Source organism: Peromyscus eremicus, chromosome 4, assembly GCF_949786415.1.
Source record: "Peromyscus eremicus chromosome 4, PerEre_H2_v1, whole genome shotgun sequence".
Classification (NCBI taxonomy): Eukaryota; Metazoa; Chordata; class Mammalia; order Rodentia; family Cricetidae; genus Peromyscus; species Peromyscus eremicus.
In genome coordinates this window covers 151,319,711-151,332,831 of record NC_081419.1, presented here as the reverse complement: position 1 = coordinate 151,332,831, position 13,121 = coordinate 151,319,711, and the positions used below count along the sequence as shown (strand labels likewise).

At 57.5% G+C, this 13,121-nt stretch overlaps 2 protein-coding genes across 3 annotated transcripts in view; one reads left to right on the top strand and one right to left on the bottom strand.

Moving 5' to 3' along the window:
- Positions 1-8,125, top strand: part of Lama5 (laminin subunit alpha 5) — a 49,999-nt gene extending 41,874 nt beyond the window's left edge. The window contains exons 53-79 of the mRNA XM_059262077.1: positions 51-247; positions 613-729; positions 888-1,042; positions 1,311-1,452; positions 1,545-1,647; positions 1,947-2,057; positions 2,724-2,903; positions 2,977-3,125; positions 3,212-3,388; positions 3,492-3,628; positions 3,710-3,863; positions 4,027-4,160; positions 4,237-4,399; positions 4,492-4,614; positions 4,691-4,839; positions 4,917-5,193; positions 5,306-5,439; positions 5,580-5,741; positions 5,819-5,933; positions 6,031-6,176; positions 6,249-6,444; positions 6,558-6,722; positions 6,811-6,964; positions 7,048-7,181; positions 7,265-7,355; positions 7,447-7,566; positions 7,704-8,125. Coding sequence (XP_059118060.1) covers positions 51-247; positions 613-729; positions 888-1,042; positions 1,311-1,452; positions 1,545-1,647; positions 1,947-2,057; positions 2,724-2,903; positions 2,977-3,125; positions 3,212-3,388; positions 3,492-3,628; positions 3,710-3,863; positions 4,027-4,160; positions 4,237-4,399; positions 4,492-4,614; positions 4,691-4,839; positions 4,917-5,193; positions 5,306-5,439; positions 5,580-5,741; positions 5,819-5,933; positions 6,031-6,176; positions 6,249-6,444; positions 6,558-6,722; positions 6,811-6,964; positions 7,048-7,181; positions 7,265-7,355; positions 7,447-7,566; positions 7,704-7,948 — 4,130 coding nt within the window. The 3' untranslated portion in view covers positions 7,949-8,125. The remainder of the gene's footprint in view (positions 1-50; positions 248-612; positions 730-887; positions 1,043-1,310; positions 1,453-1,544; positions 1,648-1,946; positions 2,058-2,723; positions 2,904-2,976; positions 3,126-3,211; positions 3,389-3,491; positions 3,629-3,709; positions 3,864-4,026; positions 4,161-4,236; positions 4,400-4,491; positions 4,615-4,690; positions 4,840-4,916; positions 5,194-5,305; positions 5,440-5,579; positions 5,742-5,818; positions 5,934-6,030; positions 6,177-6,248; positions 6,445-6,557; positions 6,723-6,810; positions 6,965-7,047; positions 7,182-7,264; positions 7,356-7,446; positions 7,567-7,703) is intronic.
- A 159-nt stretch (positions 8,126-8,284) lies between these two features.
- Adrm1 (ADRM1 26S proteasome ubiquitin receptor) lies at positions 8,285-13,113 on the bottom strand. 2 transcript variants are annotated; one of them, XM_059262076.1, is made up of 10 exons: positions 12,888-13,113; positions 12,362-12,575; positions 11,650-11,766; positions 10,510-10,633; positions 10,146-10,232; positions 9,543-9,624; positions 9,136-9,368; positions 8,811-8,968; positions 8,613-8,715; positions 8,285-8,513 (listed from the first exon to the last, which is right to left on the bottom strand). In XM_059262076.1, exons 2-10 carry the CDS (start codon positions 12,572-12,574, stop codon positions 8,407-8,409), a joined length of 1,224 nt encoding a protein of 407 aa, XP_059118059.1. In that variant the 5' UTR covers position 12,575; positions 12,888-13,113; the 3' UTR covers positions 8,285-8,406. The 2 variants fall into 2 exon arrangements, with proteins under 2 accessions (XP_059118059.1, XP_059118058.1); XM_059262075.1 differs by having other exon boundaries at positions 12,909-13,113.
- Between the last annotated feature and the right edge of the window lie 8 nt (positions 13,114-13,121).

The following is a 13,121-nucleotide window of genomic DNA, read 5'->3' as shown; positions in this document are numbered from 1 at the left end:
GGGGTTCATGAAGGGGTCTAGGTACCAACACCTGCTCTGGTGTTGGCCAGTGATGATGCGTGTGCAGAAGCAGCTGACCGGCATCTGGGAGGAGAACCAGTCATTGGCCACACACATTCGGGACCAGCTGGCCCAGTACGAGGCTGGCCTCATGGACCTCCGTGAGGCCCTGAACCACGCGGTGAATACTACCCGGGAGGCTGATGAACTCAACAGCCGTAACCAGGAGCGGCTGAACGAAGCCCTGGTAAGTACACCTGCTGCTTGCCCTCTGTCCTGCCTCCCACCCTCTCCCCTCTCCCCTCTCCTCTCCAGGCCTCTCTTCTCCGTGTCCTGGCCTTCTATCAACTCTCTGCCTGTTCTCCCTCCTCTCCTGGCCTTCTATCCTCTCCACATCTCCCCTCCTCTTTGTCCTTTCTGCCTGTCCCCCATGTTACCCTGAACCCCATCTCCACCCTCTCCCTGTTCTTCCCTACCCTCCTCCCTCCTCTCATTGCTCTCTTCCCTTTTCCTTGCTCTCAGCTCTCCCTCCCCTCCCCCTTCTTCCTTCCCCATGATGCTTAGGGCCCCATTTCATCCTTTATTCTCACTCTCCTAAAATTTGATTCCAAGCAATGGAAACAAGAGCTGTCCCAGGACAATGCCACCCTAAAGGCCACTCTTCAGGCTGCCAGCCTCACTTTGGGTCGTGTTTCTGAGCTTCTACAGGGCGTGGACCGGGCTAAGGAGGTAAATACAGCCCCACCATCTTACTTATTCCTGGCCAGTTCCCTCCAAGATTTTTGGTTGCTGCCAGCTTAGATGTGCTGGACTCACTTGCATGCAGAGCACCCTCTGGTCCTGGGGTCCCAAATTAGGAGGATAATAAAGCCCACCCCCCACCTCAGGACCTAGAACACCTGGCAGCCAGTCTGGATGGAGCCTGGACACCCTTATTGAAGAAGATGCAGGCCTTCTCTCCTGCCAGCAGCAAGGTGGACTTGGTAGAGGCTGCTGAGGCCCATGCTCAGAAGCTGAATCAGCTGGCGATCAATCTGTCTGGGTGTGTGGCATCCCCTCCCTAGGGTGCAGCCTGGGTGCTCGTGGGTGCAATTGACCCTAAGTAGGGTGACTGGTCTGGGAGGGCTCATGGGGGGAGAAGTCAGTACTCTAGAAGGTTCTAGGCTTTCTGTAGCCTCATGGTTAGTTTGGGGCCCAAATTTTGGCAGAAAGGGCCAGATCTAAAGGCCCAGACCCTGTGATGTGGCTAGCCAAGCTGTGATCTCTAACACCCCTATCCATGTATCCCATGATCCTTCTTACCCCTGCAGCATCATCCTTGGCATCAATCAGGACCGCTTCATTCAGAGGGCTGTGGAGGCCTCCAATGCCTATAGCAGCATCCTGCAGGCTGTTCAGGCTGCTGAGGGTGCTGCAGGCCGGGCACTGCAGCAGGCCAGCCACACATGGGAGGTGAGAGTGAGCATCTGTGGCTCACAGGAGCCCTGCTCCCTAGCCCTAGTGGTGTGAACAGCCCTGTGAAAACAGCTCCTGATCTTCTGCAGACAGTGGTGCAGCGGGGCCTAGCAGCCCGAGCCCATCAGCTCTCAGCCAACAGCAGTGCCCTGGAGGAGACCATCCTTGGGCACCGGGAGAGGCTGGGCCTTGGTGAGTACTTTGATCCTTGGGAGTACACTGACCTCTGGAACACGTCCATGTAGCTTTGGGATGGTTCTAGTGTGGTTCAGGGTGAGAATCAATAGGCACTGGACATGCCTGCCCTATGTGACTTCTGCAAGATGGCTCTACTCTGGAGGGCAGGGGGTGATGATCATGTCTTAGTGGTATGCCAAGGGACCACAGCCAGAGAAGGATGAGGTTCAAGGACCATGTCTTTGCTCTCCATCCATCTATGGGCCAGGAGGGTTGGGTAGAACTTATCACTGAGGTTGCCTCCTCCTCCACAGCTCAGGGCCGCCTGCAGGCTGCAGGGACCCAGCTGCACGATGTTCGGGCCAAGAAGGACCAGCTGGCAGCCCAGATCCGGGAGGCACAAGCCATGCTGGCCATGGACACAGGTATGTGGCTTATCCCTGCTCTTGCCTCTCACTCCTTTGTGCCCCATAATGCCTTGTGAAAGTGGACACATTCACGCTGGTGGCCTGTGAGTCACTGTTGTGGTTAGTATGTCTGAGGAGGCTCCCATGCTAAAGTGCACTCTGGGGTTGTGCCTCTGACCTGAGGCACAGGTCACCAACACAGCAGCCCCAGGCCCTTGGCACAGATAAGCAGGTCGTAGAAGTGCTGGACAGTGGTGAAGGCATTGGGTGAGAGTAGCCGTGGGTAGGTCTGGAGGATGTCCGGCAGAACCTGCTGGCTCAGGAGAAGGGCATTCCTAGAGAAGACCAATTGATCAGCGACCATAGAGGTCAGAGTGGGGTTCAGAACTGACGACAGCATGGTCTGACCTAGTTGTCTAGGTTTCCTTTCCCTGTGTCCACCAAAATGTCCCATGCACACCTGGGTATAAACCTCAAAAGCTGGGCAAGTCTTGGGAATTGATGGTGGTCCCTGGTTGGGAGGACTGCAGGGTCAAGAAAGGTGTCTGGGTTGAATTTTGAATGTGTTGAGATGCGGGTATGGAGCATATGCTATCCGTGGGTGGGCATCTAGGGTGGCCATCCTAGGTGGAGCCTAGGAACATGAAGTTGGCCCCTGCTGGGCATGGCCTTCATCTGCTGCAGGTGAGACCAGTGAGAAGATCGCTCATGCCAAGGCTGTGGCTGCCGAAGCCCGGGACACGGCCACCCATGTTCAGTCCCAGCTTCAGAGCATGCAGAAGAATGTGGATCGATGGCAAAGCCAGCTGGGGGGCCTGCGAGGCCAGGACCTGAGCCAGGGGGAGCGTGATGCAAGCAGTTCAGGTGAGCCAGTGGTCCTTGTCCTCCTGGGGGTCAGGCTATGGGAGACAAGGCTGTCAGCCCACCTTTCCTGCAGTGTCCAGCCTGGAGAAGACACTGCCACAGCTGCTGGCCAAACTAAGCCGTCTGGAGAACCGTGGAGTGCATAATGCCAGCCTGGCCTTGTCTGCCAACATTGGTCGTGTGCGCAAGCTCATTGCCCAAGCCCGGGGTGCTGCCAACAAGGTGGGTAGCTTCTCACCTTAGGGCTGTGTGTGAGAACAGTGGGCTGCGGGAAGCTGGATAGTAACCTATCATGTGCTACACTCCAGGTCAAGGTGTCCATGAAGTTCAATGGGCGTTCAGGGGTGCAACTGCGTGTCCCACGGGACCTCGCTGACCTCGCTGCCTACACTGCCCTCAAGTTCTACCTACAGAGCCCAGTGCCCGCACCTGCACCAGGCGAGAACACTGGGGACCGGTTTGTTCTGTACATGGGCAGCCGCCAGGTACTAACCAAGCAGGAGTGGGGATGGGCCATAGTGGACTACAAGTTAGAAATGGGTGTTGCTTGGTCCCCATCCTAACTGCATCTTCTGGCCTCCGCCACAGGCCACTGGGGACTACATGGGAGTGTCTCTGCGTAATCAGAAGGTGCACTGGGTGTACAGGCTAGGTGAGGCCGGCCCCACAACTCTCAGCATTGACGAGAACATTGGGGAGCAGTTTGCAGCCATCAGCATTGACAGGTACAGATACCTTGAAAAGAGGTCAGACACTTGTGGCTCAAAGTCCCCGTCTTATTTCTCACCCGTCACCTCTGCTCTTAGGACCCTCCAGTTTGGCCACATGTCTGTCACGGTGGAGAAGCCGACGGTTCATGAGATCAAGGGGGACACAGTGGCCCCTGGGATAAAGGGGCTACTCAGTCTACAGCCTGATGACTTTGTCTTCTATGTGGGAGGGTACCCCAGCAACTTCACGGTGAGCCTGGCTCAGCCTCAGGATAGTCCTAGAGTGTGCTGGCAGTCCTGCCTGTCTTGACCTGGGAGAAAGTCCTTGTCTGGTTTTAGTCCATTCTGCAGTCTGAATGTCCATTGGTCTCTAGGAAGTAGGAAGGTGCCCTGACCATGCACTTTACCCACAGCCCCCTGAACCCCTCCGATTCCCTGGCTACCTGGGCTGCATTGAGATGGACACATTGAACGAGGAGGTGGTCAGTCTCTACAATTTTGAGCAGACTTTCAAGCTGGACACTGCAGTGGATAAGCCTTGTGCTCGGTAGGTAAGGCCCAGCACCCTGTGTCTCCACTCATCCCCCATACCCCCTCACTGACCTAAAGCCTCTAATGTGCAGCTCCAAGGCCACTGGTGACCCATGGCTCACGGACGGCTCCTACCTGGATGGCAGTGGCTTTGCCCACATCAGCTTCGAAAAGCAGATCAGCAACACAAAGCGCTTTGACCAGGAGCTGCGGCTTGTGTCCTACAATGGGATCATCTTTTTCCTCAAGCAAGAGGCATGGCTGACCCTACGCCCCACCTTCTCCCTATTCTGGCTCTTCCTAATGCCCCTGAGCTGATCCCGCTCTGCTCTGCTCTGTTCTTGCAGAGCCAGTTCCTGTGCCTGGCAGTGCAGGAAGGCACCCTTGTGCTCCTTTATGACTTTGGCTCAGGCTTGAAGAGGGCCGTCCCACTGCAGCCCCCACAACCCTTGACAGCAGCCAGCAAGGCGGTAAGGCAAGGGGCCTGTGGGTAGGAGGACCAGCAGGGAGTTGGCTTTCCTGAAGCCTGCTACCCATTCCCTGCAGATCCAGGTGTTTCTACTGGCTAGCAGCCACAAACGCGTGCTGGTGCGTGTGGAGAGGGCCACTGTGTTCATTGTGGAGCAGGACAACATGCTGGAGATGGCTGATGCCTACTACCTGGGGGGGGTGCCACCTGAGCAGCTACCCCCAAGGTGAGCATGGGCCCTGGGGCATGTGGGGTTCCAGTGCCAGCAGGGCAGCCACTCAAGATCTGACTGGTGCCCTGCAGCCTACAGCAGCTCTTCCCCTCGGGAGGCTCTGTCCGCGGCTGTATCAAAGGCATCAAGGCTCTGGGCAAGTATGTAGACCTGAAACGATTGAACACCACGGGCATCAGCTTCGGCTGCACCGCTGACCTGCTGGTGGGACGTGCCATGACTTTCCATGGCCACGGCTTCCTGTCCCTGGCACTTCCCAATGTGATGCCCGTCACTGGCGAGGTCTACTCTGGCTTTGGCTTTCGTGGCACCCAGGAGAACAGTCTGCTCTACTATCGTGCCTCCTCGGTGAGCTGATGACAACCGGCTTGTGCTGTAGCCATGGTCTGGGCCTGTGGGGGTTTGGAAGGGATGAGTCTGGACTATTGGCCTAGCCAGCTGACCTTGCCCCTGTCCCTAGGATGGGCCATACCAGGTGTCCCTGGAGCAGGGCCATGTGACACTCCAGTTTATGGGAACAGTGGTGGAAACTCAAGGAGTCTTTGCCGACGGCGCCCCCCACTATGTTGCCTTCTACACCAATGGCACCAGAAAGTAAGCCCTGCCTCGGGGGGGGGGGGGGGGGGGAGACGACAGGGACGACGACAGGGCCAGCATGCTCTACAGGAGGGTCTGGGTGAGGCTGGCCCTTCAAGAAGAATGTGCCGGCATGGGAAACACTGTCTTCTCCTCAGGGTACAGCTGTTGGTGGACGACCAGCCACAGGAGATAGAATTCCGGCGGAGAACAACCCCCACACTCCAACCTGAGGAGCCCTCACTTCTCCTGGGAGGCCTGCCTGTGTCTGGTTCCTCCCACAACTTCAGTGGCTGCATCAGCAATGTTTTTGTGCAGCGGTGAGCTGGTTGGTGTAGGGATTAGGTCTCAGCCGACTCCCTACTCCCGTTACTGACACCTGCCTCTCCCCCCACAGACTTCGGGGGCCACAGCGTGTGTTTGACCTACAGCAGAACATAGGCAGTGTCAATGTGAGCACAGGCTGTACACCGGCCCAACTCATCCGGACCTCGAGGGCCATGGCTCAGAAGGTGGGGTATTTGAGGTGGTGTGTGGGCAGGGCTGGAGTAGCTGGGAGGCTGGCTGCCAACACACTGGCCCTGCACTGTGGTCTGGTCTGTGCCCTAGGTCTCCCGCCGCAGTCGCCAACCCAGCCAGGACCTTGCCTGCACACCACTCTGGCTCCTTGGGACTATTCAGGATGCATACCAGTTTGGGGGGCCCCTGCCCAGTTACCTGCAGTTTGTGGGTGTCTCCCCATCCCACAGGAATAGGTAAGGTTGGTCAGGCCAGGCTTGGGTGGGGTTGGAGGTGCTGCCCAGGCTGACGCCATGCTTGGCTTTCAGGCTCCATCTATCGATGCTTGTCCGCCCACATGCTGCTTCCCAGGGCCTCTTGCTCTCCGCTGCCCCCCTGTCAAGCCACAGTCCTTCACTGGTACTCTTCCTGAGCCATGGACACTTTGTCGCACGGACGCAAGGCCCTGGGCCCCAGCTCCAGGTCCAGAGCCGCCAGCATTCACGGGCTGGCCAGTGGCACAGGGTGAGAGGTTAAGGAGAAAGGGTGTGGGTGGCAGGGCACAGGGAATGCCCTCTGAAGCTGCTTTCTTCCCAGGGTACTGGGATACTGCTGACCAGGTTACTTCCCACACTCAGGTGTCTGTGCACTGGAGAATGCAGCAGATCCAGCTTGTGGTGGATGGCAGCCAGGCCTGGAGCCAGAAGGCACCCCGCCATCGGGTCCACAGGGCAGAGGGCCTACAGCCCTACACCCTCTTTGTTGGAGGTCTCCCTGCCAGCAATTACAGCTCCACGCTCCCTGTGAGAACCATACTGCCCCATCCCTGGCCTGGGCCTGGATGTCCACCCCAGCAGTCCCAGCCTGACACCAACCATCTTGTTCCTGCAGGTGTCTGTGGGGTTCAGTGGCTGTGTGAAGAATCTGCGGCTGGATAAGCGGCCCCTGAGGACTCCATCACAAATGGTGGGGGTCATACCCTGTGTCTCAGGCCCCCTGGAGGATGGCCTGTTCTTTCCAGGCAGTGAAGGAATTGTCACATTAGGTGTGTGAGGCAAGGGAGGTCCTGTGGGTATAGGGGCTCTAAGCAAGGGCCTGGACCTCTCCCATCATGGCCCCTCCCCACAGAGCCCTCCAAGGCCAAGCTGCCCTATGTAACCCTGGAGCTAGAAGTACGGCCCTTGGCAGCTGCTGGCCTCATCTTCCACCTGGGCCAGGCCCAGGCCACCCACTACGTGCAGCTCCAAGTGTTGACAGATCAGGTGAGCAGGGCTATGGTGCTGGGTGAGTGATTTCTTCACCACTGTGGCCTCTGGTGGACAGAACCTAACTTCCTTCACCCCAGGTCCTGCTGCGGGCAAATGATGGGGCAGGAGAGTTCTCCACATGGGTGACCTACCCCAAGTTTTGTGATGGACAGTGGCACCGAATAGCAGGTGAGGGGCCTTCCCCATTGTGTAGAGCAGGGTAGGTTGTGGAAGGGGCACTGTAGGTTGGCTGGCTGGGAAACACCAATCTGCTCCACAGTGGTCAAGGGCAGGAACACGCTCCGGCTGGAGGTAGACACACGGAGCAACCACACCACAGGCCCTTTGGCCGCGACCTTGGCTGATACTCCAGCACCTTTACACCTTGGGGGCCTGCCCAGTAAGTGTGGACTGCCCTATGGAGACTGGGATCCTCTCACCCTCCAAAGGAGCAGCAGAGACCAGGCTGATGGGCTAATGCAGGGACAGATGATCTTCCTCTACCAATCATCTTCTCTGGTCCCTCTTTATTTTCAGAGGCAACAACTGCTCAGCCAGAGCTCCCTGCCTATCGAGGATGCATGAGGAAGCTGGTGGTCAACGGGGCCCCTGTCACTGTGACTACTTCTGCACAAGTCCAGGGGGCAGTGGGGACAAGTGGCTGCCCCTCTGGAACTCTAGCCCCAGACCCAGCTCACTCTGCAGCACTGACCCAGGGGCAGGTGGGGTCCAGTGGGCTTTGGCAGGCCAGTCCCAGTACCCTCCCCTTACTCCAGCATTGAGGGTTCCCAGTCACTGGTGTTTGTCTAGACTTTCTAGTTTAAGCTGTCTTTTTAGATAAAAGGACACTGCAGAACAGACACATTTATATTTATACTTTGTTCCTCTTGACTGACAAATGTTAGTACTGAGATCTGTAAAATCACTGGCTCCTTTGAAATTAAAAGCGACTTGTTTCACTTGAGTGTGGTGGTGATTCAAACAGCAATGGCTGGGCCATGTACAGGCCTGAGAGTGGGGCACAGAACCCAGTGTGACAGCTGGCCCCACCACCCTCTCCTCACCAGCTAAGCTCTCAGGGGAGTGGAGCTACAGGTAGCACAAGGCCAAGATCAGAGTTGGCAGGTACAAGAGAGGACTTTATTAGTGAGGTGGGGCAGGAGAGGGTACAACGAATCACAATCGCCACTACGGAATCACACAACTATGAATTCCAACTCGGGGAAGGACAGCGAATAATTTAATCTAGACTCATATCCTCCTCTTCGTCTTTCTTGTCTTTTGCGTCGCCCTCCTTCGGCTCCGATTTGGCATTATTCTGCATGGCTTTGGCAAATGCTTCCACATCTGAAATGGCCACATCAGGGCTACTACCCAAGCAGACAGCCTCCAGCACTCCACACAACAAAAGGCTGGTTCCGGCCAAGATTGAGGATCAGTACTCACCACCTTTGTTGGCGGCCTCCACAGCCTCTGCAGGAAGGCCAAACTGGCACATGAGGGGGCCGAGCTGTCCCGAGGCCAAGGCTGCACTGAACATGCCCAGGGCCTGCAACAAAGAGCGTTCATGCAGAGCTGAGCCTACGCCACCAGGCCCACCATGCTAGAAGTTACAGGTACAGAGAGTGCCACGGACATACACACCTGCTGGAACTGGGGCGAGGTCAATGTGTTCTGGATCTCATCTGCCGTCTGGGGCAGAGACTCCCCAGAGGGCAGGTAGGGCAACAGGCGCTCCTGAACGTCTGCATTAGCGAGGATGGGAGCCATGATCTCTGGTGTCAGCACACTGGCCAGATCCACTAGGGCACAAGCATTGTGGCCGTCAATGGCCCAATCCCAGCCCAGGCATCGGAAGGATGGGCAAGTGTGGCTTGACACCATGGACACGCCCAGGCTCCACATCTTGAAGAGCCACTGAGTACATGGGCAGCAGACCTTCACCCCATGGGTACCTGCAGCTCTTTACCTTGCTGGCTGCCTCCTGGCCCTGCCGGCACATTCATAGTGGCCAGAATGCTCTGGAGGTCGCTCAGCTGGATGGGTTGGGTCGGGCTGGCTGCTGTGCTGGTTCCATTACCTGAGCTGGGTGCGGGACTTGGGCTGGTGGTCGAGGCAGCTGCTGGGGCAGAAGGGGCTGGGGTGGCGCGAGCGGAAGAGGTGGTGGAGGATGGGGTGACGGCCGCCGACTGGCTCCGGGAGCTGGGGAAAGTGAGCAAGGGCTGGAACACCTAGGCCCACTGTTTCAGGGCTAATCCACAGGTCTGGAGGCCTACCTCCCCTGGTAACATCCTAAGTGAGGCCTCCAGAAAAGAGAATGCAATGGCAGGTGGTGGGGCCTGGTACCCACATCAGGCACTGGAGGCCTGGGCTCACCTGGATGAAGAGCTGCTTGCCGGAGGCCCGCTGCTCCCCAGCAAGCTGGCCAGGCCTGGTCCAGTGAGGGCTCCAAGTCCACCTAAAGGAGAAGAGACACCTCTAGTCCACCCGAGAAGGCACTGACCCCGTGTCCTCTGACCCAAGAAGCCACACATTCCAATCCCAAAGCCAAGGGATGAGCAGGGAGGTTATAATAAGGCAGGCCACAGGAGGCTGAAGTGACCACTCTAGTCTGCTGAGTTCTAACAGCTTTTTTACTGAGCTGGTCATTTCCATCCCACCCCAATTCATGCTCAAGAAACAGCCACACCTTGGCCAGAACAGTGCCTTCTAAGTGTCTAGACATCTGCTGGACCCGACATGATCACCCTTGGCTCTGCCCCAGATGAACTATACATGCACACAGATACTAGACCAGGTCCCTCCCTGCCCACCCAGCGTGTACCCAGCAGACAAGCATTCCGAAAAAGGAGTGGTACAAGGAACACACGTACACAGACACGGCTGAGACCCCAGTAAACGGAGCTGGGAGGAAACCGTGTCTGCAAGCAAACACTACAAAGGCGCCTTATTGGAAAGCCAGGGGTAGTGGGGTGTTACCCAGTCCTCCGAGGCCGGCTGGTCCGATGAGCTGCATGAGCTGGCTATGACTCATGTTCCCCAACAGGCTCTGCAGGCCACCCTCACCTGGAGAACACAAGGATCGGACATGGGCCTGCAGTGGCCATGGCCAGGACCTATGGTCACCACACACTGCTGACTATGGCAGATGCCTGGCCTTGACCCACCCCTGAGCGGCTCAGGGAATAGTTCTGGAAGGAGGCAGCAGGGACTAGGTGAATTCTGTCCAGTAAAGATGGGAACAGAGAAAGAACCAGGACCGAATTCAGCTGGGTTCTGTCTTACAACCAATCTCCCAGTTCACTGAAGAACATTTCCCCACACAGGTCTAGGTGATCATTACCGCCCAGGGCTGAGAGCTCATGGCCACCACTCCCACTTGCTCCCAGTGCTCCAGGCATGGGGGGGTTGTTCAGACACTCGTTGACTTTCCGGCAATGCTCCTCATCTTGGTCAGTCTTGGGCTCCTGCCAGAGGAGATAAGCAAAGAACCAAGGTTGAACAGTTTGCACAAGGAGCTGGCTCATGCCTATTGGCTTCCCAGTACCCAGTAGCCATCCTGATTCAGCCCACACAGGGACCTGCAAATGTCACAGCAACAGAGACAGAAACCAGTCTAGGCTCTTAAGAGAGACAGTAATGGCAGCAGCGAGTGCGGGCCCAAAGCCAATCATCACCACAAGAAGCCTAGAGTGTCTTCAGAGGTAATAAACTAACCCCCATCTCAATACTGCCTGAGGGATGGCTGCCCCCAAAACTTTGGGATAGAGTACTGTGTGGCCCCTGTGCCCATGGCAAAGGGCCAAGAAAGGCATTACAAGAGTGAAATTAGGAAGAGTTAACAGTGATGGGGGTTCATTAGCAATGTTCAGAACCGTAGAGAAATGGTCTGCAGTAAGCAACCACTCTCTGAGTTTCCACCTAAAGAGGTTCTGGATCCTTGGGCTCAGGTGACCAGAACTCAGGCTGAGAGGAAACTTCTTCCCTCTGGTACTGTGCAGACCAACAGCTGCTGCCCCTTTAGACAGGATGACAGTGGCAGTGATTGTCCACAGTGAAAAGGTGTACACCACCCTGAACATACCCAGTGTTGGCTTCTGACCCTAGACTGTGCCCACATACCCAAAAGAGAGCCCATGTTCCATACCACTGCAACACCACATTAACAGCCTAAGAAACACAGATATGTCAATGGCCTCCAACAGGGCAGAATGTGAGGGGCACTGCAGATGTGGGAGAGAGGGAGTCATGACACTGCACCAGAGAGCCTGAGGGGGACATTCAACTGCTGAGAGAACAGTGTCACCTCTAGGAGCCAGGGCCAGGGCCCAACGGAAGACCTGAATGAGGACCTGAAGCTGTGTGCCTGTAGATGACTCCATGGGCAGAGCTCTGGTGCTAACCACGAGCCACTCCCATAGGTGGGAACTCAGCTCCCCCAGGCCCTCCAGGTGGAAACAGAGTGGACCATTCTCCTGCATACCTGCATCCAAAAGAAGAGCCTCTTGGACCCTGCCTTAAACTTGAGCACGTAGACCCTCCCGCTGGGGCACTGAGGCACCCGCTTGAACTCACAGTCATCGGGAAAGATAATCAAGTCCTGGAGACACAAGGAGGACAGTCAGCCACACACACCGCCAAGGTTTACATCCCCTGGACCCAAGTCTAACAGGGTGGAGTCCAGAAGGCTCAGACCCCAGTGAGCAGAGGTGGAAGAGCGCCCAGAGTGGTGGGGTAGAAAAGGTGTTCTCTGAGGACCCGACGACGACGACGACTTTTAACAAACATTCTGGAACTGTGCTCCAAAATGCAAAAGGTCAATCAAGTGTAACAAAGAACAATGTAGTCTGAGAGACAAAGAGCCTCAGGGGACGTGGCCTCTTCCAAGAGCTCAAACTACCCGTGGCTGTGGTGAAGGTCGGATCTGTACACTCCTCCACAACACTGAAGTTTAAAGCCAAAGCTGAGGACGATAACACCAGCTGACTTTGTCAACCCGTCAGCAAGCCGTCCCTGCTAAAATCTTAAGAACCATGGTCACCATGGGATGCATGGCTTCACAGTGACTGGAGCAGTCTGCCAACCTTGGGACCAGACAACCCCTACACCGATCTACTGCAGGTGCGGCCAGTGGTCCCCACGCTCCCAGCTCCTGCCCAGAGCCTCCGCTGGCCTGGTCTGGCTACAGGACTCACATCCTCCACGGTCCCAGAGGTCCTGTCTTTCCAACAGAAGTGAATGAGGGAGTCGTCCGTCTGCTGAATGTACACGAGCCCTTTCCGTTTATCTGGGGTGACCGTAGTTCCTTTTAATGACATTTTTCCTGCCCGGAACTCCACCAAATACTTGGTAGAGGATCCCCGGGAACCGGGCACCAAGCTTGGGAACAGAGCGCCTGAAGTCGTCATCCTGAAAAAGCAGAGCGAGGCCCGTCGTGCGGCGTCGCGTGCGCAATGTCCCACCCAAACGCTGGTCAGCCCCGCGGCGGCCCGGGAGTCGGAGCGCGCCAGGCTGTGCAAGGCCAGGTGGTGTGTGCGGGACCGAGCGCAGCCCCGCGGGCTCCCCGCTCTCGCGACGTCACTGCCTGCCCGCGCGGAGCCGCGCCGCGTACGGCCCGGCGCGTCTGGGCACCGGCGGCCGGCCCAGACTGCCTCGGCTCCGCGCTCCTACCGCGTCCCGTCCTCCCGCCGCCCGGCCGAGCCCGGCCCCGCGCGCTCCTACCTGCCGCCGCTGGGCCCCTACCTGGCTGTGCTCACACTCGGCCTTAGGGGCGCCGTCCGGGCTCGCTCTTCCTTCTCGGCGCCTGCCGGGCCTCGCCGGAAGCCCGCGCTCGGCCCGCCCCGCCGCCGACTGAGTTCCGTCAGCCGCGCGTCCGGCCTTGGCCCAGCTCCGATTGGCCCCCGCCGCCGTCCATCGCGTCCGGCCCGCCTCCGCGCCGGCGGCCTGCTTCCGGCG